The following is a 20,212-nucleotide window of genomic DNA, read 5'->3' as shown; positions in this document are numbered from 1 at the left end:
TTTTCATTTTTTATTTTTTTGTCGTTTTATTTTGTTTGGTGTTTGTAATGTTGTCTTATTTTTTGAATTTCAAGTGATGAACTGACTTTCAATCTTGCTATGCCTCACGTTTCACTCAACCCCCGTTAGAGACCTGAGATCGTTTCCTGGCCCATAACAGTCCATTGTTATTTAGTGCTGCAGTTAATGCTGTGTGATCTCCGCCCGTTTCAAATCTAATAATATGACAGAGACTTCTTTCTGTCTGCACAGCAGCTTTGTGCGCGAGTTACATTCAGAAAATATATCAGAACACTCGTCTCCCTGAAGAGGTCTGGATACCCCGGCGCAGTAGGACTGGAGCATTTAGTTTCCCATGATAAGGCAAATCTGCATACAGTAGGTTTCTTTGTCCTGGAACCTGTTTTTGTTTGTTTTTTTATGACTTGACAATTGGAATCAAATGTAAAGCGGCATCTCCATGGAGACAGACACACAACAAGATGGGTTTGTTTTGGTTGCTACCAAAGTGTCCTAATTAACAGTAGATTCCTACTGCACTGGGTCTTTGAATAATTGCAATGCTATACCGTGTGACCCAGTCTCCCCAGAGCTTCCAGATGCTCACAGGAGAAGCACAGCAGCCAATGCATGATATGCGGCACATTCTTGACATGCCTTCTGCTTTATGTCACGCAGTTAGTCGTTGGTTAATAATGGCTACTAAAACCATAATGTGCACTTGACGATTCTGAACGGTGCTGCGGGCCGGTGGTATCATAACTATAACGCTTTATGGGAATTCTGTCATCAAGGCTTAATGAACGAGTAATTAGCTGCTCATGAAAATCGATTTTAGTTTTGCCTCCAGAATGTTACCTAAAAAACAAAACAAACTTGCATTACCCCGTTTGAATGTAATTCGTTAATCACTTTCCAGTAGGATTTGCTAACAAAAACATGCTCGGCTGGTTTCACAGACCACGATTAGCGCTAGTCTTGGACTACCTTGTTTAGGTTAGGGTAACATTAGGTAGTCCAAGATAAGTGCTAATGTGGGTCCGTGAAACCAGCCGACTGTGTCAGAAATGTTAACACACAGGGCTTCTCATAGGATTTTGTATTTTATTTCATGGTTCTGTTTGGGACACAGACACCTAAATGATCATGTTGCAAAGCACAGAATCCTCTTTACAAATTGCAGTATAAAATGACCAGACTGCAATGCACTAAATGCGCTGTTATTTTCTGTAATGCAGGCGCCCTTTAACTCAGACGTTATCACGGTTTATAGGTTATGTTCGATTTACAACAATTGCAATGCATAATATATCCACGCGATGGCGGTGAAGATGTTTGACCTTACAAAAAAAAACAAAAAAAAAACCTGTTCCTGGAATAATACAAATAAAGGACATGTACTAGTGTGTTGAATTCATGAGAAAGTAGTCAATTTAGAAATGTGGCGACCGAAAGTGTGTCACTAAATGCATTTATATGTTCTAGAGACTGAGTGGTCTGTGCCGACTGGTCTCGGCAGATTGATTGTGCTGGGTTTGAAAACCAATAGGTTATTAGAAATTCAATTTATATACCTTTCTTTGTAAAGCAATTACATTTTATAAATGAACCAAAATACGTATTGTAGACAACATGTTTATTTCCTTAGTGGGGTTAGAAAATGGAATTAACTTCAAAAATGACTCTCAAGATAAGCATGCCTGTTTCAGTTTGTATCATCATAATCATGAATGTGACTTTTATAGCTTTTCTTATTGAGGTACTAAATAGCACAGCCATCCCAAGCGAAGAGCTGTACGTCTGCAGTGCACTATTGGTCTCACAGCTCTGTCATTTGTAACCACCTTAATATACTGTACTGTGGAACAGTTTAAGAACTGAAAAATACAGGCCCCTTTTACTATTTCTGTGGTAGCCTTCACTTTTACAGTTAATATTATGTACAAGCGCTGGCCTGTAATCTAACTAGTTTGCTGTTATACTGACAGATAATTGTTCCTATATGCCTTCAGTACCGGTCCCTCTTGTGAAATATTATTATTTATTTCTTAGCAGACGCCCTTATCCAGGGCGACTTACAATTGTCACAAGATATCACATTATTTTTTACATACAATTATTATACAGTTGGGTTTTTACTGGAGCAATCTAGGTAAAGTACCTTGCTCAAGGGTACAGCAGCAGTGTACCCTACCAGGGATTGAACCCACGACCCTCCGGTCAAGAGTCCAGAGCCCTAACCACTACTCCACACTGCTGCCCATATACTTTAATTCAATTCAAACCTATGTATGTACATAATATTCTACAGGGGCAGCTGGACAAAGATTCATTCAGCAACTCATTATGGAATATTATACTACATTGGTGATAAATTATAAAAAGGATTTTAAAAAAATGCAATTAGAAATGTTGAGGCACAGATATCTTCATTTATTATTGTTGACAATTCAGAACAATTTCCAGTTATAAAGTATAAAAGAAATGTAACATATCTTATCAGAAACAGTTTTTAAGACAAAAATCAAACAGGTTTTAGTTTGTTTGTCTTAAAAAGGCACGTGATTGGTTATGAATTCCATGCGCTTGGCACTGTAGATAACATTTATTTTTCACTGTTCTGTTACAGCATGATAAATATGCACTCAGTTTTTAATAAAGCAGCTCCTCACCAAAACCACAAAGAATCGGAATCCATGTACACTAAAACCTCTGTATTAAGGCCAGTCACAGGACCAGCAATATGTGACCTTAATATATAGCCTCAATTGCAGGCTGGCCTTTGTACCGAAGTGGCCACTTTAAACAAAGTGTCACTATATAGAATGGCACCATAAACGAAAATATAGAAGAGTAGCCCACCTGTATACCTGTTACAAAAGACGCATGTCTATGAGCAGCGCAACACCTTGATCAAAGAGCATCCCAAGGACCTAAACCAAGGTGCTTTTACTTACTTTATTACTTAAAATATGAACAGCGTTTTAAAAAGTTGATGTATTTGCATGGAATCTGAATTTTCTTTTGATTGCACAATGCAGTTATTTTTATTGTTTTTTTCCCCCTTTCAAATGTTCTTAATATGAAAGGGGTTCAAAGTGCTTAAGCAACACCTGGGGTAGATATTTCGTGGTCCCTCTTGCTGTTTTTAAAACTTCAATAGTGCAAGTCTTAGACAGTTCAAAATATTTTAAACTTACAATTGAACCCCATCATATTTAGAGTGTACAAAAGTGAAGTCCTCGCATGTGTCAGTAATTATAAATTGAAGGCATAGTTCCATATTCCTTTTGTGGCTGCCGATAAACAACCAGACACTAGTATTCATATTTTGGTTTGTCGTTTATTATATCAAGAGACATTTTAAAACACGTTCTGTAAGAAAATAGAATTAAAACGGATTCGGGAGCAAAGGGCATTAATAGAATCCTCACTTGTAACTGTGGGTGTGCGATGTTCACATTCTGCCACTTACATACAGTATAAGAAGGTACTGCACATGTTTTATTTAAATCTCTTAACCACATCAAAAGTGATTGATAAAGTTGAGGAAGGTTTAATCAAAGGATCGAGCTAACACTCTGTTTTTTTTTTCTTGACACTATACAAGTTTATGTAATAGAAAATGATCTTTAGAAATAGTTTAAAAAGATCTAGTGTATTTGGGTTGGGTTGGGGCGGGACGGGAGGGGGGGTTAGCAGAACAACCTCAATAAATCCCTTGATTGTGATTGTCCAATATAAAACACTTTCCTAACAGTTAAATACAAAAAACACAAACAATTGACCTAGTAAGGCACAAAGCCATTTGGGCAGATACTGTCCAGTATCAAAAATGCAAACATGTGCTTGCTCTAATGTGCGCTTAATCCAACGATGCACCTTAGCGCAACTGAGCCTGCAGTGCAAATGCTGTGTGTCCCTTTCTTGGAAGAGACATTCATAAAGCTTTCTGATTATATAGTGTGGTAGTGGCATATTCTTGTCTCAGTTTCTTGGAGGAGTCTGGTTTCCAGCATGCGGCCAAGGAGAACGCGAGGATCATGCAGAGGTTGAATGTGACACAGGCTAGAACAGCAGCTATAGTGCCTGTGAAAGTGGTGGCGGGAGCGTGACTCATGAGCCAGCCACGTCGTAGCGTCTTGTCCATCATTATCGCCTTCATCTGGAAATGCGTGCCAATAACTGCACAGACATGGAAAAGCTGGTGACTGTGCCCTGTATAAAAAATACATTCAATAAGAAATACATACTAAAAAAAAACACTTTTTTTCTTGCACAGTGCTCTGTAAAATATCCCTTGACTGAAAATAAATCCATTGGAAATATTCTTCATGGGAGTAAAATAAATAAATGACCTAGATTGCTCTATTGTGTGCTGCTTCACAGTCTTTTATGCCATTACTGTAGCAGCATTGATTCAGCTGCAGCTCTTTCTTTGTTTTGCCCATATATTTTTATCAATGATGTTTTATTACCAGTTCATGTCCGGTATAAAAATAGTCAAGTTTGGGTGCTCCCGAGTGGCGCATCCAGTAAAAGCACTCGCTAGAGTGCAGGATGCGCTCTAAAGCCTGGACGTCGCGAGTTCGAGTCCAGACTATTCCACAGCCGACCGTGGACGGGAGCTTCCAGGGGGCGGCGCTCAATTGGCCGAGCGTCGCCCGGGGGGAGGGAAGGTTAGGTTGGCCAGGGTGTCCTCGGCTCACCGCGCACCAGCGACCCCTGTAGTCTGGCCGGGCGCCTGCGGACTTGCCTGTAAGCTGCCCAGAGCTGCGTTGTCCTCCGACGCTGTAGCTCTGAGGCGGCTGCACGGTGAGTTCGCAGTGTGTAAAGAAGCGGACGGCTGACGGCACACGCTTCGGAGGACAGCGTGTGTTCATCTTCGCCCCTCCCGAGTCAGCGCAGGGGTGGTAGCGGTGAGCTGAGTATAATAAAATAATTGGGCATTTCAAATTGGGGAGAAAAAAAAAAAAAAATAGTCAAGTTTTATATGTATCACAATTTAAAGATTTATTTTTGTTGCACGTTTCTATGAATTAAACACAATTTGATATTACTGAAACTTATTGTTGTTGGATCCTTTCACAAAAGACAAATGCTTTCATGAGCATATGAGAGCTAAAGGTAACGGAAATTTGAAAAATTTAAGACCTGTATGGCAAGCCCAGTTCATTCCACGGAGTCTGAACAGTGCGAGCTGTCTACAGGGGCAGGGCGGAGATTTGATTTGTGTTCAAGATTCTAATACATATACGTCTTGTACATACAGTTCCTGTGAGCTTTGGAATGATGGGAGCACACATTAAGAGTTTAACTATTTATTGAATGATCTTGCCCATTGGGAGTATACCGGTGCCACCCATGTGCTTTAACTGAATAAAGGGCTGGATGGCAGCCAATGAGTTACACCCAGGGGGAGATGAAGGATGGTCTGAAATTACAGGCACATGCTTATGTAAAACTGGTACATTCATATGCAGTAGAGTACCGAATGCAGGTATTGAGTTTAAGAATGTTTTTGTTTTTTTAAAGCCTGTTGGTAGTACATGAAAGTGTTTCAGGTACAAACCCAAAACAATCAGAAACAGTTTAATGAATATCAAACATCACACTGCATCTTAAACAACTGATACTGCCTTCTGATTCAAAGACACTGGTACATGTAAAGACAAAGGAGGGTTATGGCACCAGAAAGCATGATTCAATGCACACAACCTTCACACGACTCCTTTAATCCTTCATGCATGAAATATTGAAAGTTGCAGGGCACAGAATACATCTATTTTTCATTGGCATCCTCATATGAGGTCCTCAATCATTTTTTTCACCTTCCATACGCCCCATATAAAGACCAGGTGACAGTTTTACCCATCCGCATATGAGGTCGCCATGCATGAAAAGGGATAAGAGAGAATAAAAAAAAAAACTACAGAAGAAGCCTGAAAAGTGTTTTTGAAGAACAATAGCTACCGAAGAAGTCGAAACTCCCGGGCGCGAGTCTCTCAGGGAGATGCGTTGTGAAGAGGAAGCAGGTGAGGAAGGCGAGGGCTGTGTGTCTGTAGTGCAGGGCGTTCGTCTCGTTGTCAGTGCAGCCCTCTCCGGAGCACAGGAATATCTGGAGAGGATACAGAGGCAGCAGCAGTGCTTACAAAGATGCCACAGTCTAACCGTGCCGGCATCTCTGGGATACTAAAAACCTACCCTGCTAACAGTGTGGTCAAGCATAGTGAAACTGGGGAATGCATAGCAAACTTATTGTAAAGATGTACCATGGTAAACTTTTAAAAGGGGTATTACACTCAGCAGGACCAGGTAAGGAATAGCAATTTTAAAAGAAACGCCCCTCTAAATGTCAGGCAATCTACCTACCCTGTAGAACAACGGAATGTTGTCGAACATGTAGGGGTATGCGAAGGCCAGTGTGCGAAGGGCTTTACTCAGCTTTGGTCTTTCCAGTTCTGGAAACCTGCAACACGGTGAGGAATGACAGTCAGATACCATGCAAAACAAGCCTTCAATTGCATGGCTAAAAGAAAGTACTTTACAAGATTTTTTTAAATGTGTTTTTATAATACTCATACATGTCTCTATGCATGTATAGAGTCACTTTAATTAAATGTGAAATTACCTTTACTCATTTAAACTGGCAATAAAATTGCCTTCCGAGTTACTAGCAGTGCTAAGTCAGTATTAAAAATAAATGAAGGGATTACAGGGCAATAATGAACCAATTTGTTTTTGGTCGCATTACATATAGTATAATTTGCAACACATCAACCTTTTCAATAATTTAAGGAACTGACCTTGAATTATCCTGCTGTGTTATCACAGAATTTAGTATCAAATTCAGCAGCATGCGTATTAAACCAAAGGCGGCATCTTTGGTTTTTTGGTTTTTTTTCGTACTGTTACTGCTGATTAGACACATTTGACAAAGTAAATAATTTGTATGATCATCATGCAAAAGAAAATGTAATAATGTGAATCTCATGCAGTCCTGGTAATATAGTGCATTTGATTGCACTACCTAACACAATAAAGATTTGCTTTGGTATTTAGTTTGAATCAATATTTACTATACAGCTTATTGCACTGGAATAATCTAAACCCGAAACCATGATGTAACTCTAGTTGTATAAATTATTAATTCATTTTTTTTGCTGCTGCTGCTTTGCTTATGGTCTTGGCGTGTTTCTTTAGTCCAAACTGAATGAAAAGCATTCTAACCTGGAGTTTAAGCTGCTTGACTGCAGTGCTGTAAGATGATGTGTACGTGCATGATAACGTTTTAATTTAATCAGCTTCAAGTGTAATCACGGTTTCCAGGTCCCACCCTCAAAACAAAACACACTGTAGATGGATCCAGAAACCAACGTATAATCAAGCACACATTTCACATGTAAACATCTGCAAATAAGCGTTTGATTCGTAATTATTTTTGAAAACTGCAAGCACAATTATTTTCCATTATATAAAAAAAATAATAATAATCTGAATCGCTTTCATTATGATCACAAAATCCATTATGATTTTCTTGAGTTCATGCAGCTGTGTCCAAAGCAAACAAAAGCCTCATTAGGAAATGACATTTGAACTCTGCTGCGGCCTTGATAGAATCACAAAATACAAATCAAGTCACAAACCGTGTCATGACATGTGACAGAAACATCTTGGCATGGGGTCTTTGCTTTCTAAAGGAATAGCCAGTGGTCTGCAGGGAGCGTTATTAATTCTAACTGGTTTATTTTTTGTTCTTTAGACGGACAATAGTTGCCTGGTAAAATATTTTCAAGTATCATTTGGGCTCTAGATTATTCTAGTAACGTTTAACTTCAGATAAGCACTGCAAGCCCTTTAGGTTTGTCAAATGCTGTATTATAACAGCTTGTGTGAGTTTACACCACCAGTACCAATGTGACCCTTTCTACACATTGTTTGCTTTTAAGGTTTGTATTTTCTCTGCAAGGTAAGGGTAATGACAAAAGCCATATTTTTTTTTTTACTGGCCCATGCTTTTATACCCAGCCAAGATATTATTCAGGTCTACCAAACGATGCAACCTACAGCATGTGCACAGAACTAAAGAGCACAAACCCACATGTATGTAACATTTTTACTGATACTGTTTTGCACAAATGCAATAGATTTCTTTCTAAACTGAATTCTGGCATTTTCAAACCATCTCTTGGCATTTCTTTTAACCTGCAATTGGATTTCTAAGGAACTAGAAATGTTGCGACCAATCATAGCCGCACTTCAGGAACAGTTTCCATTTTAAAAGTCTCTTAATTTGAGCTGACCAGAGTTCAGTTTAGCAATTGCATCTATTACATTCTCCGGTGCCCCGTCCCGCTGGAAAGCAGCATTTCGGCGGTTCGTCATACACACACGCTTTAGTTTGTGCTGCACATAGTTTGGTAGCCAACAAGACGTAGCAGGCAGTCGACATTAACACAGTCTGGGCAGGTTATTTTATTTTTTACCTTTCTATGACGTCATGGTTATAATGGACAAAAGGTATACCAAGCCTTCATGGACAGTGAGGAATGGAGAGGTGGAAGGTTAGACAGCATTCAGGCAAAGCATTTAACAGACGGTGCAAATAAAAAATAAATACTAAAAAAAAAAGATTTACTTTTTTTTTGTCACATTGAAACACTTGCCATAGCATTGTCAATAGGGTCTCGTCATGGGCAGCCAGGTTGGTGCTGACCAGTACAGGATGACTCTGCAATGATGACCACCTCTGTCTACAGCAGGGAGTATGTAAGGAGTTCAGAATAGCCCCCCACATAGAGTAATCCATTTTGAGACCACAGCTTTTCTATATTACTCAATAAATGTTAAGGATGCCATTTGTTCACAATATTAAGCAGGCTTGTGAGGGACCACTCCATGCATTGGTCTTCCATATCAAATGCTATGGGGTGCACAGAACACCGTCACAGTCTCTCAGTAAGCTCCTACCCAACTTCAACTATATCTGAATGAAGTTCAGGACGCTGTACCTTTGCTCATCCCCAGTTAAATTAGGTATCACTGTGTATTTGGAGGGGCTGTTGCTTTACGCTCCTCAGGACTCCCTTGGAGACCAGATTGTTTACTCTCACAGGTACATGATCATAACTAAACAATGTTGAAGACCGTGGCAATGATTGAGGCCTGTACCTGGAGAAGCAGGCGAGTCCGGTGCAAACGATGGTGTTAAACACTGCGATCGGCACGTAGCAACGGTGGAAGGTGCTGTTTATCCATTGATCTGGGATAACGTACGCAGAGTAGGAAATGGCAGAACCTGCAGGAGAAATATGGGTTATTAACGATTTGAAGGCTTTTTTTGTTGGGGTTTTTTCTGTTATGTTTGTCTACTCTGCTTTTTCCCATGCTTTTAACATATATTTACCATGCTCTACCATGTATGTGTGTGCACTGAACACATAAGAACAAACTTCCTACACACTTTGGAGACACCCAAGAAATATTTTATCAATACCAAAACTGGTTTTAATTCAAGGAGACAGTCGCACGAAGGCCACTTGGTTTCATCGTGCAACCCTCACCTAAACTGTAGAGGCTGAGCGCTCCGTAGTCGAAGAAGAAGCAGACGTGCCTGGCTCGAGGAGACATGGTGCTGAAGGTGTGCGCACAGCTGGAGGTGAAGGGGTAGATGCAGCAGGAGACCAGGAACACAATCAGCGGCCAGGAGAAGGCATCGTTCCACACGTCCAGCGTGTACAACACGGCCAGCAGATTCCACAGGAAGTACCTGGCAGAAGAAAGCCAGTAAGTGCATGTATTACAGCAGGGTGCAAAGGGGGATACGCACAGTGTAGCGACAGCGTAGTCAATGTACCTGCACTCTGATCTGTATCCTCATGATATTCACACTTATACATTAGTTTAGCGAGCGGTTTATTTGTGTGTTTTGTTTTTTTTACGAGTCAGACAAACAACAACCTGCTTAATATAGGAATCATTTAAAAACAAATTCTTGCATAAAATAAAGTTGTTAATTCATAAAACTTTCATGAAACATTTTTAGGAAGGCAACAGTAGTCTAGAACGGTTTCACACACACACACACACATATATGTATATATACATACATACATACATACATACATACATGGATGGGCGGATCCAGGGGGAGGGGGAGGGGGGGTTCTGGGTGTCTGTTAAAAATGTAACAGAACCTATATGAAAAGATACTTGAACCCAGACTTCATTGCATATACTACCTCAACATCTGGATAAGGAGTTCAGCATATCACAGTCAAAATCGCAATCGCTGTTTGACAGCTGACTGTATTGTGCAACACTGTGCATATCGTTATCCAGATTCAGGATGTGGCTTTGTGTTGTGGTTAGATCAGTTAATGACTTGCAGCTCTATCACAGATCATCAAGGATCACAGCACAGGGAATGGTACACACACTACTGTGAGAGAGAGATTTTGTAGTGTAATGAATTGCAGTAAACAGCTATAGGTCCCAAACAGTTGTAAAAACCTTGCATCCCACAACAAATGCCATCATTGCTTTGTTTGTTTGTTTTTTTATTTTTGTTTTGCTTTTCTCTTTTGGATTACAGTAAAGGTTTGCCTCTGCAAGCCATTGATAGTACAGTCAATATCTCCCACATTTGCCTATGTAACAAAAATCATTATATATATGAGCATTGTGATTTATGTATGGACTAAGTTTTATACCTTAAATACATCACACTGAATTGACAACAGTTGCATCCAACTCAGTTGGCGCAATTTCTTTCTTACAGGAAAACAAAAACCCAAAAGGAGAGCTAGACAGATTCCTTGAGGGTCCCTAAATGCATGTTTTGTTACATAGGCAAACGTGGGAGAGATTGAATGAGTTGTTGAGTTTGGTTTCGGTATGTTCATTGGATGTTTTTATTGTTTCTGAACAGAAATTCCTAATGACGAATGGGAATACCCAGCTCTGAAAACCTGGCCCGATGTTTACTGTGAAAGCTGTAAACTAATTAAGAAATGTTTATTTTATGGATCCTGCATTAACGATGAAAACAACAATGCAACCCAAAGCCCTCCCGGGGAGTGTGTCTCTTACTCAGATAAGGATTTCCCCAGAAGACTTCAAAAATGCACCACAGAGAACAGCTTACAAAACAAAGCACGAGACTGCATGACAAAGCAAACAGGTACGCTTGCTAGAGTTTTACATGCTGGGTTTGTTTTTGTAAGATTTGAACTAGTTCCAGATCCACTCATTCCAGGGTTATGAACTCCCTGCTTTGTCCAAAAAAGATCTTAAAATGAGCAAAATAGGGCATACACGCGATTCTACATACATGAAAAAAAATAAGAATGTGAGAATATGTTACAGCTTCCGTAGAAAGCAACATCCCCATGCTATAGACCCCTTGTTTTAATCTGAACTTCACAGAGATTTACAATGACAATGGCAACGTCGCTGGTTCTGGAACTATTTGAAAACGCAGAGTCTCCAAATGGAGGGATACTGGCACTAAAGAGGAGTTTAACGTTTAGCAGGAGATATGTGTTGACAGTTTAATCATAATGAGAGTTAGCTTACTTTCCAGGAGTTTAGGAAAATCTAAAACAGATAATTGTATGTGGATTTATGTGGGCTAATCATTAACAGTTTATCCAGCATATCCCTTCTGTCTGAATGTCAGGTAATAAGAATATGTCACCCTCTTTGCTAAAAAAAAGTTTTATGACTTCAGTGACTGTCAAGTTCACCTGTGTCAAAGTTTAATCTTTGCTTAAGCATGTTGGTGGAATTCCTAGTATACAAACTACTATTTTCCCAATATTAATCATTTACGATAACACCGCTTGCTTGGTTTTTGTTTATGATGTGAAAGGAAAGTCACATAAAAGTGCACAGTTAAGAGCAGTTCCGTTTGTATCCAAGACAACTGGATCTAATAATTGAACATTGTTTTGATTTGAGAAAACAGCCCCACTTGAAAAGAAGAAAGGTCAAGTGAACACATTTTATTGACTTGAGTTTACTTCCAAACGCATTGTTGCTTAACCCGCCCCCCATCTAGACTTGGTTTGGTTTGTTTACAGATTAACCACGTTTTTCATTTTAATTTCTATCACCATATTTCACTGCTTGAAATGTATTCAGAAGCAATCTGATCTGTTGGAATTGCGTTTGCTACTGTATAAAACAACCTGGTAGCTGCAGAAGGTCTGAAATATGATGCACAGACCATCCGTACACATACCAGAAAAAACAGCATTAAAATAACTAAACACATGTTATCACAGGTTAAATGAACAAAGATTACGTGCGTTACGTGGAAATTAGAGTGATACTGAGCCCCCAAACCCTTTAGAGGAGCAAGCCATTGCTTCGCCTGTCTAAACCGGTTATGAATAAATACATTTTGTAAAGCCACAAGGCAGGTCAAGGCTTGGGTTGCAAAGTCAGTGTTCTCCGGTGATGTTTTTTCTTGCCCTTGTGCAAAGTGGAAGATATCAAAAATGTCACATCGGAGAGTTACAAAGTTATTGGAACTTAACTAAGACACTTTGCTGGACCCGTAGGAAACCCTCATGCAAAACTGCTGTGCTGGAACTATATAGAGCCAAGCACTATGCTTCAATTACAAAATCTTTCACAGCAAAATGTGTTTAAATACAAGCTGCAGACAGACAGTAGTCTTTTGTATCATGTCAGTGCCCTCTTTCTATCACGCTAAATTAAACAAATGACAAAAGCCATACCAGGTAGGCAGGAAGTGTGTCCAGATATTCAGTGTTTCATTGGTCAGCTGGAAGACACTGATGATGCAGTCTTTGGCTGAGCTCCTTGGGTGACGATACCCAAAGATAATGCTGTCTTCATGATACACCTGCACAGCACAAGAGCATTGAAAGAGATACAGTATAGAATGTCAAAGCCTCTCAATAACCATAGTCCCTTCCCCTAGATTCATTTCAATCCATTCTGACACGTGCATTTAAAGTCATATTCTTCATGCAGCAGTTACTTGTTGATTCTCATTCTAATTGCGCTTGTATTTTGTGTACAGTAAATATACACCATATTGTAGAAGAAATAGAAACAGCATGTCAACAGTGTGGATTTATACCATTGTTGTGTCGGATACCTTATAAAAGCTAACCATGATCACTGTATCTCTGCAGTTTCCCCATGCTTTTCCCATGGTTATATACTGTGCAATTACCATAGTTTTCCCTGGTTTGCCACCGTTATAAATATGCTTTACCATACCTAGTCTTTACAATGCTTACTTACTTTCTTACACTCTGCTATGCTTTTACTATAGTACACTTTTATAAGGGATGCTATTGCTGTGCATAGTGTGGAGTAGTGGTTAGGGCTCTGGACTCTGCTGTTGAACCCTTGAGCAAGATACTTTACCTAGATTGCTCCAGTAAAAACCCAACTGTATAAATGGGTAATTGTATATAAAAATAATGTGACATCTGTATAATGTGAAATAATGTATAATGTGATATCTTGTAAGTCGCCCTGGATAAGGGTATCTGCTAATAAATAAATAATAATAATAATGGCTCGCACTGAAGGGTTGAGGTACTTACTTTTGGCACCTGATTGATAGTGAAGAGCCGGGGAAGCTTCAGGCTCAGCATGGCTAAGAGGTGCAGTTCCTCTGTGTTTCACAGTGTGAGTGGCTCTGCTCCTCCGACAGGCAGGCAGGCGGTGTGGGAAGCTGCTGCTGCTGCTCTCACTGGCCTCATCTAAGCATTACCGCTCCCAGTCCTCCCTCTGCTCGCTCTGCGATCTGTCACCCGCGACTCCTCTCCAGGGCAGCTGTGCCAAGGAAGAAACAGGGATTACTGTACGTCTCCCGTGTGCTGTAGCTATAGCAACACAGGCAACCGAGATGCAAACCCTGCAGATAACCCTGACTTCTGCAAAGTGCAAAGAGTTTTACTGAACTGATTTTCTCCCTTATTATAATTCGTCAACAGTAAAACACCGTCCTTAACAAAACATTGCTTACGACTGTCCTTAAAGTGTTGCTTGGACCCGCTATGTGTTTCCTCCATGCTTGAGGTTACTTCTGTGTGCTCAGGATGAAGAGGAAATGTCCTAAAAGGATATTACATCAGTATGGCAAAGCATGGAATGAAGAGGAGCACACTTTCAGTGGCACCTGTGCTGAACTCAAGTCTCTGTATTTTTAGCTCAAGATGCATACTTCCTTGACAGCCAATGTCATTTACCTACAGAGGCTACAACTAGAAAAACAGTCATCACTGTGTAATGCAAAGCAGATATGAAATAACTGGCTCGCTAACACAGCGTAAAGAAAATGCAGTTTGCAGGTGTGATATTTTGGAGAAGAATAAAAGCACATGATTATTTTGCTGAATTGGAAAATTCAAGAAATCAAAAGGACAGCATCCTGGAAATCATGAATAAATTTAATGCAGAATATATATATATATATATATTTGGAATTTTGTTATGCGGTTTCTAAGCAGATCATGCACAAGCTGTAACTTAAATGAAAAGCAAACTTCCAAACTCATTTTGTTTTTTTGTTTTTTTTTAAATGAATGCTGGTTGTACTGTGGCATGGATTCAAGGGATTGTGGATTCAATGGTCTGCCTGTTGACATTTAAGAGTCAAACATGTTTTAAATATCACCTGTCTAATTACAAAGCAAATAACCTGTGTACTTCCCGTGACTGTAGAGACCACTCCTAGATATTCATTTGACAATATCAATTATTTCAATGCTTGAAGCTGACACACATGCATTCCTTGCTCTGTTTTCCTACTGCGAGAGTGAACAGATTCAACCCAGTAGTTTCAGACCTGGTTTGTCTCAACATAAATAAAATACCACGAATCTGCAAAGTCTTCACATACACTGTTTAAATTGCTGAAAATATCTGAAAACAAGGAAAGCAATCAAGTTGATGAGTAGCACTGGAACACATAACTATAGCATCCAGTGCGGGCTGCCATCCTGCTGAAATGTTCCACAGAGAATAAACTGATCAGTGTGCACACCTTTATGTTAAGGTGCGACACAGTCACTCTCCCTCCATCTGCTACCTGCCGCAGCACGTTTTCAAGCTGCAATCAGTTTAAAGCTATGCTGCAACGCGCCTTTCTTGCCTTCGCTCTGTGTTTAGCGTCCTTTCCATGCTGGCGAGAAGCAGTCCTTTGTTTAATTTGAATAGTTTTTTTGTTTCTTCGTTGTTTATCTCGACAGCAATGTGCCTGTTTAACATCCTGCTAATCAGCCACACATTGTAATGATAAGAGTAAAAAAAAAAATACGTGGGCTGTTTAGCTTTTAACCGTCAACGTGAACAAGCACTTTTTCCACGCATTTATTGTATTCGTTTTAAGATAGTTGACCGTACCTTACCATCAGTGGCTATGCTTTGCTACACTTTACTTTCCCTAACCAGTCCTTTGTGTCCCCAATGTCACCTATGTTGCTAATGGGCTGTATTTGATTGCAGTAAGTTAATAATCTAACATGCTTTTTCATCCAATTTCTTCAACACCTTAACAATCAGTCGATTACTATTTAGAGCAGGGCTTCTCAAGCTCGGTCCTGGGGACCCCCTGTGGCTTCTGGTTTTCATTCCAACCGAGCTCTCAATTACTTAACTAGACCCTTAATTGAACTAATAATTTGCTTAACTAGACATTCTTACTTGTTTTCAGCTCTTAAACAGTTGCCGTTCAAGTTACTTGTCAAATGTTACGGCTAACTTGAAATCTGCAACTGTTTAAGAGCTGAAAACAAGTAAAAAGGTCTGATTAAGCAAGTGATCAGTTCAATGAAGGGTCTAGTTAAGTAACTGAGAGCTCGGTTGGAATGAAAACCAGAAGCCACAGTGGGTCCCCAGGACCGAGTTTGAGAAGCCCTGATTTAGAGGATGTTAAACTAGAATTCTGGCAGAGTCTCCACCAAGCCTCTGCCCGCACTGAGTAACCTGCAACCAGCTCTTTTGCATTTAGCTTGTTTCTGTTTTTGCAAAAACAAAACATTGTCACCAGGGAGATCAATTGTAATGCTCTAATTTGCACCACCGTTTAAAGTGGTTAAAGAAAAGGGCTTGTAACCAGGAGGTCCCCCGTTCAAATCCCACCTCAGCCACTGACTCATTGTGTGACCCTGAGCAAGTCACTTAACCTCCTTGTGCTCCGTCTTTCGGGTGACTCTGCAGCTGATGCATAGTTCACATACCCTAGTCTCTGTAAGTCGCCTTGGATAAAGGCGTCTGCTAAATAAACTAATAACAATGTTGTTAATGAACCTGTATTTTGAAGTGTATCCGAACAATCGTTCTGCATCCTAATCACTGGTTTCTATGGTTTCAAGCCGCAGTTTAAGTGCTGTGATACAGCAGCACATTCTTGTATAATGGCATGGTTTCTCCCAATGCAAATACTGTATGCAAGGAATATCCAGGTAGCATATAGTAACTAAACATCTATAGATTATCAGTAGATTTTTCAGTGTCATTGTCCTCAAGAAAATGTAAGAACCAGTTTATTTAAATGTTTCCTGAGACAGCGCATTCTTTCAGTATCAGTAACAGTATTTGTATAACCAAATGTGACTGCTCTACATCTCTGTCCCCAGGGTGTATTCAACACTGTGTTTTGTCACCTAATGTTTAATATGAGATTATGTGATTAAGGCATTGCTGAAAACGTGTGGCTGTTTTCAAAAGATTTCAATAAAGAGACACGGGTCAAAGATTAAAAATAAATTGGCTTGCTGGTGTTCACCCTTATGAAAGTTTACCATGGTAAATTGACACTGTATTTTTTCCCATGCTTTTACCGTGGTTATACTCTGGTTTTACTCTGCATTTACCACAGTTTGCCATGTTTTTTTTCCATATTTACTTTTACTATAGCTCTCTGGGCTTTGGATATTTTGGAGGATGGTTTGAAAACCTTTAATCCGGTCTTTAAATAATGAATAGCTTCAAGCTCCTTTCATATGAGTTTTCCTTATTCTAGATTATTTTTCTTGTTCTTTAATGTCAACTTTTGTACTTTTTGAGTACTCTATAGAAAACTTAACAGGGTGTGGCTGGGGAAAATATTCAGATGATGTTGTATGGAAAACAAAAACTCTGAAAGAGTGAATAAACAAACCCATCTAACCACATCATCCAGTGTATTTAGTTCATTCCCTCGTGCACAGATTCTCAAACTTTATCTGGGGGTCGGTCCCCTTTTCAGAAGCTGTCATGTATACTGTCTTTCAGTATCACAACAACTGTCTCTCCCCACAACAGTGAAAGAAAACCTTTCTTACATTTAATAAGTTTTGCCGTCAGACTTTTAGGATCCCACCCCAGGTTTGAGAAAGAAAAAAAAAAACGACCACAGTGGATTAATCTAAATATCACAAACAGTTTCCAATAGAACAGCTCTGTATAAAATGTCTATTTTAGCATTGAACAGTAACGGCAGTTTGTTTTGCTTGCTTGATCCTTAACATTCATACGCACGGTGCTTTTTTTTCCTATAATAAGTAATCCTGAAGTTGCACTTTCCATTTCTACCCAGTGGTAATTTATTAAACCCCTTATTGACATGACTTGAATCAATAATCCCTACCAAATCTCTGTCAAAGCACTGCCATTGGATGCAGCGTGCATCTCAGATGGAGATGGTCCAGTTGTCTGCTAGAAGCACACTAACCTGTATTGCAGAACTGAACCCGAACCAGCTTCCCGTTCTGGTGTGGGTGCCGAAGTCTTCTGATAAGCGTTGTTGTAACACAGGCTGTGTATAACACTTCTACTACCTGCTCCTTGACCATGAAGGTGAAAGCATCAGGCTATTATATATTATGTTACTATAATGATATACAGTACAAAGTCCTGCCCACCTTTCTAAGGCTCTGACGGTTAACTGAAGGACTGGAATTAGTGCAGCTTTCAGTCTCTCCAGCACCAGACCCTGTCTGCAAAGGGATTGGCAATGAACTTCACCGTGTGTTTCTGATATGACTCAACAAAACCTGCAGATCCAGTTTATACATGTGATAGTAACTATAGTGAGCTGGGTGGGTGTGTAACTCCTTCAAAACGTGCCTGACCAGAAATACTCAAACTGTAATCTTCCACTCTTGTCCTCTTGGTAAACAATACCACATCTTTGTGACGGGTAAGCAGCCGAGGGGTTGACAGTGTAAAACACTGGCAGGTACATTGCTTCCAGGTTACCCCATGCAGGCGTTCAGGGAACGAGGAAACAGCACTTCACAGTATTCTAACTATACAAGTTCATCAAAGCTGGGTGGAGGATTCAATGATTCTTTTGCACACCTATGTATCAAAGTGAACTATATTTTCCAAATCAATGCTAAAGTACAAGTCTTCCCTATTGATCTGTCCTATAAAAGAATTTCCCAAATGTTTTGTGTATGATTACAGGGGCATCATCACCATGACTGCTAACATATTGTATAACACTGGATATGATAACTCCCTTTAAGCATGTTAAAGGTGTGCGAAAAAAGTTTTTTTAAAAAGCTGGATAATATTTTTAGGCCTGCACACGTGCAACAAACGTTCACTTTGCAGACACTGATCAAATTACAAGTTTTTATTTTTATTTTCCAGAGCTAGAAGTTTGCATAACACAACGCTGTGGATTGTTCCTGTGTTATTACTCAGCCCAGTATGAAATAATGGTACTGTGTAAACAGCTGGGCTCGTTGTATTATTGATATTTACAGCAGTGCTGGTTTACAGTAAACAGAGATAGGGCGGCTGATACCTTCAACATGGGATTTCAACAAGGAAGCGGCCTTACTTATATATACAATAAATTAAAACTATTTTTAAAAATAAAAATCATAAAATCGGTATTAAACTTAAGAAACCTATTACTCCAGGAAGCATAAGGTGACACAATGCATTCTGTATAAACGCGCGTCGTTATACTCTAGCAACGGTGCGCTTACCCAAACACAAGAGTCTATAGACCCACCGAGGTGCTGTGCGTGTCAACACAGCGACACATATTTAGTTATTATAAATATTAGATTAAGTCTTGTATTTTATCAGTGTCTTCTTCGGACACAGTTAAAAGCAATATGAAATGAAAACAAAAAAGTAAAACGAATTACCACATTGGTGTCTTCAAGCCCACGACCGGTACATTTTAAGAGTCAACCACTCACTCAATGCCACCTGCTGCTGCCACATACGGATTACACACACCCAGAACTGTACCGTGCAGAAACCTCTCGGAGCACAATGATTTGGAGTAGCCAAATCTTGAGTAAATAAATACAACGTGTGTGTCAACTCAACTGAATGACGCGACACCTGCAACAATGAACAAATACAGTACGGTAAATAGAGATCAGTAAAGAGAAAGCATGTAACATTCATTGAAACTACGGAGCAGCCGGCATTATTTTGTTTTCTTACCCGTAATATATATATATGTGTGTGTGTGCATATATTTTGATCCAGTACAGCAGAGCTCCTCCAGTCTTCTATAGCAGCTTATACTGGTGCCGGTTTTTTTTTTTTTTTTTTGCTTCTACTGATTCGCCTGCCCTGGCAGCTCTCCGGCTAACTGACTAACAGCGCAGCGCACCCGGCATTGCCCGGGCTCACCTGCCTGCCTACCGAAGCGCTGCTCTGATTGGAGAAGACAGCTCGGCTCGCGTGACCGGTTACCTGGGAGTGGGTGTGCGCTCCTCCCGCTGAAGTCTTGTAGGCAAGATGAGCCCATCTTTGCAAGGCAAGGCAAGGCGTTTTGCAATTACTGTAATTAGCCTGTAGCCCACAATGAGACAAAAATAAAATAAAACACTGTACACATACTTGCATTATTAGGTATTCGTCCTGGTGGGACTATTAGAATGCATGTAGTGAAGTATCTACAATATAATGAATCGGTCTGTGTTTACCGTCGTGTTCCGTAGTCTTCTGTGCACTCTACATAACACAAGACCCTGTTGTCATTCCAGTTTGTTTGCATCCTCCATCATCTTGCTGTAGAGACTAAAACATAGCTGACAAAATCCATGCAACATTCATTTAGCACTTTGAACAACACTGATCAGAAATGCTGCTTTATATTCTTTATATAGGGTTGCTGTAATAATGAGTCACGGTGCACATTGCAAATGTATGCATTACCTTTAAGATCCCACAATACCTCAATATATAATGGGTCGAAACAGTT

General features: G+C 39.9%; 1 protein-coding gene across 4 annotated transcripts; it reads right to left on the bottom strand.

Annotated features, from left to right (window-relative positions):
- Positions 1-2,412: 2,412 nt before the first annotated feature.
- LOC117427774 (membrane progestin receptor gamma-B-like) lies at positions 2,413-19,649 on the bottom strand. Of its 4 annotated transcripts, XM_058995490.1 has the most exons (10): positions 19,447-19,649; positions 19,140-19,341; positions 13,590-13,821; positions 12,747-12,874; positions 9,564-9,769; positions 9,172-9,298; positions 8,487-8,531; positions 6,373-6,469; positions 5,974-6,118; positions 2,413-4,218 (listed from the first exon to the last, which is right to left on the bottom strand). In XM_058995490.1, the coding sequence occupies exons 3-10, from the start codon at positions 13,638-13,640 to the stop codon at positions 3,941-3,943; spliced, it is 1,077 nt and encodes a 358-aa protein (XP_058851473.1). In that variant the 5' UTR covers positions 13,641-13,821; positions 19,140-19,341; positions 19,447-19,649; the 3' UTR covers positions 2,413-3,940. The 4 variants fall into 4 exon arrangements, with proteins under 4 accessions (XP_058851473.1, XP_058851472.1, XP_058851471.1 ...); XM_058995489.1 differs by lacking the exon at positions 19,140-19,341; XM_058995488.1 differs by lacking the exons at positions 19,140-19,341; positions 19,447-19,649 and adding an exon at positions 17,705-18,004.
- Between the last annotated feature and the right edge of the window lie 563 nt (positions 19,650-20,212).

The sequence above is a fragment of the Acipenser ruthenus genome, chromosome 21 (genome assembly GCF_902713425.1).
Source record: "Acipenser ruthenus chromosome 21, fAciRut3.2 maternal haplotype, whole genome shotgun sequence".
NCBI classification, from domain to species: Eukaryota; Metazoa; Chordata; class Actinopteri; order Acipenseriformes; family Acipenseridae; genus Acipenser; species Acipenser ruthenus.
The sequence above is the reverse complement of the archived record's forward strand: the minus strand, read 5'-3'. Positions and strand labels throughout refer to the sequence as shown.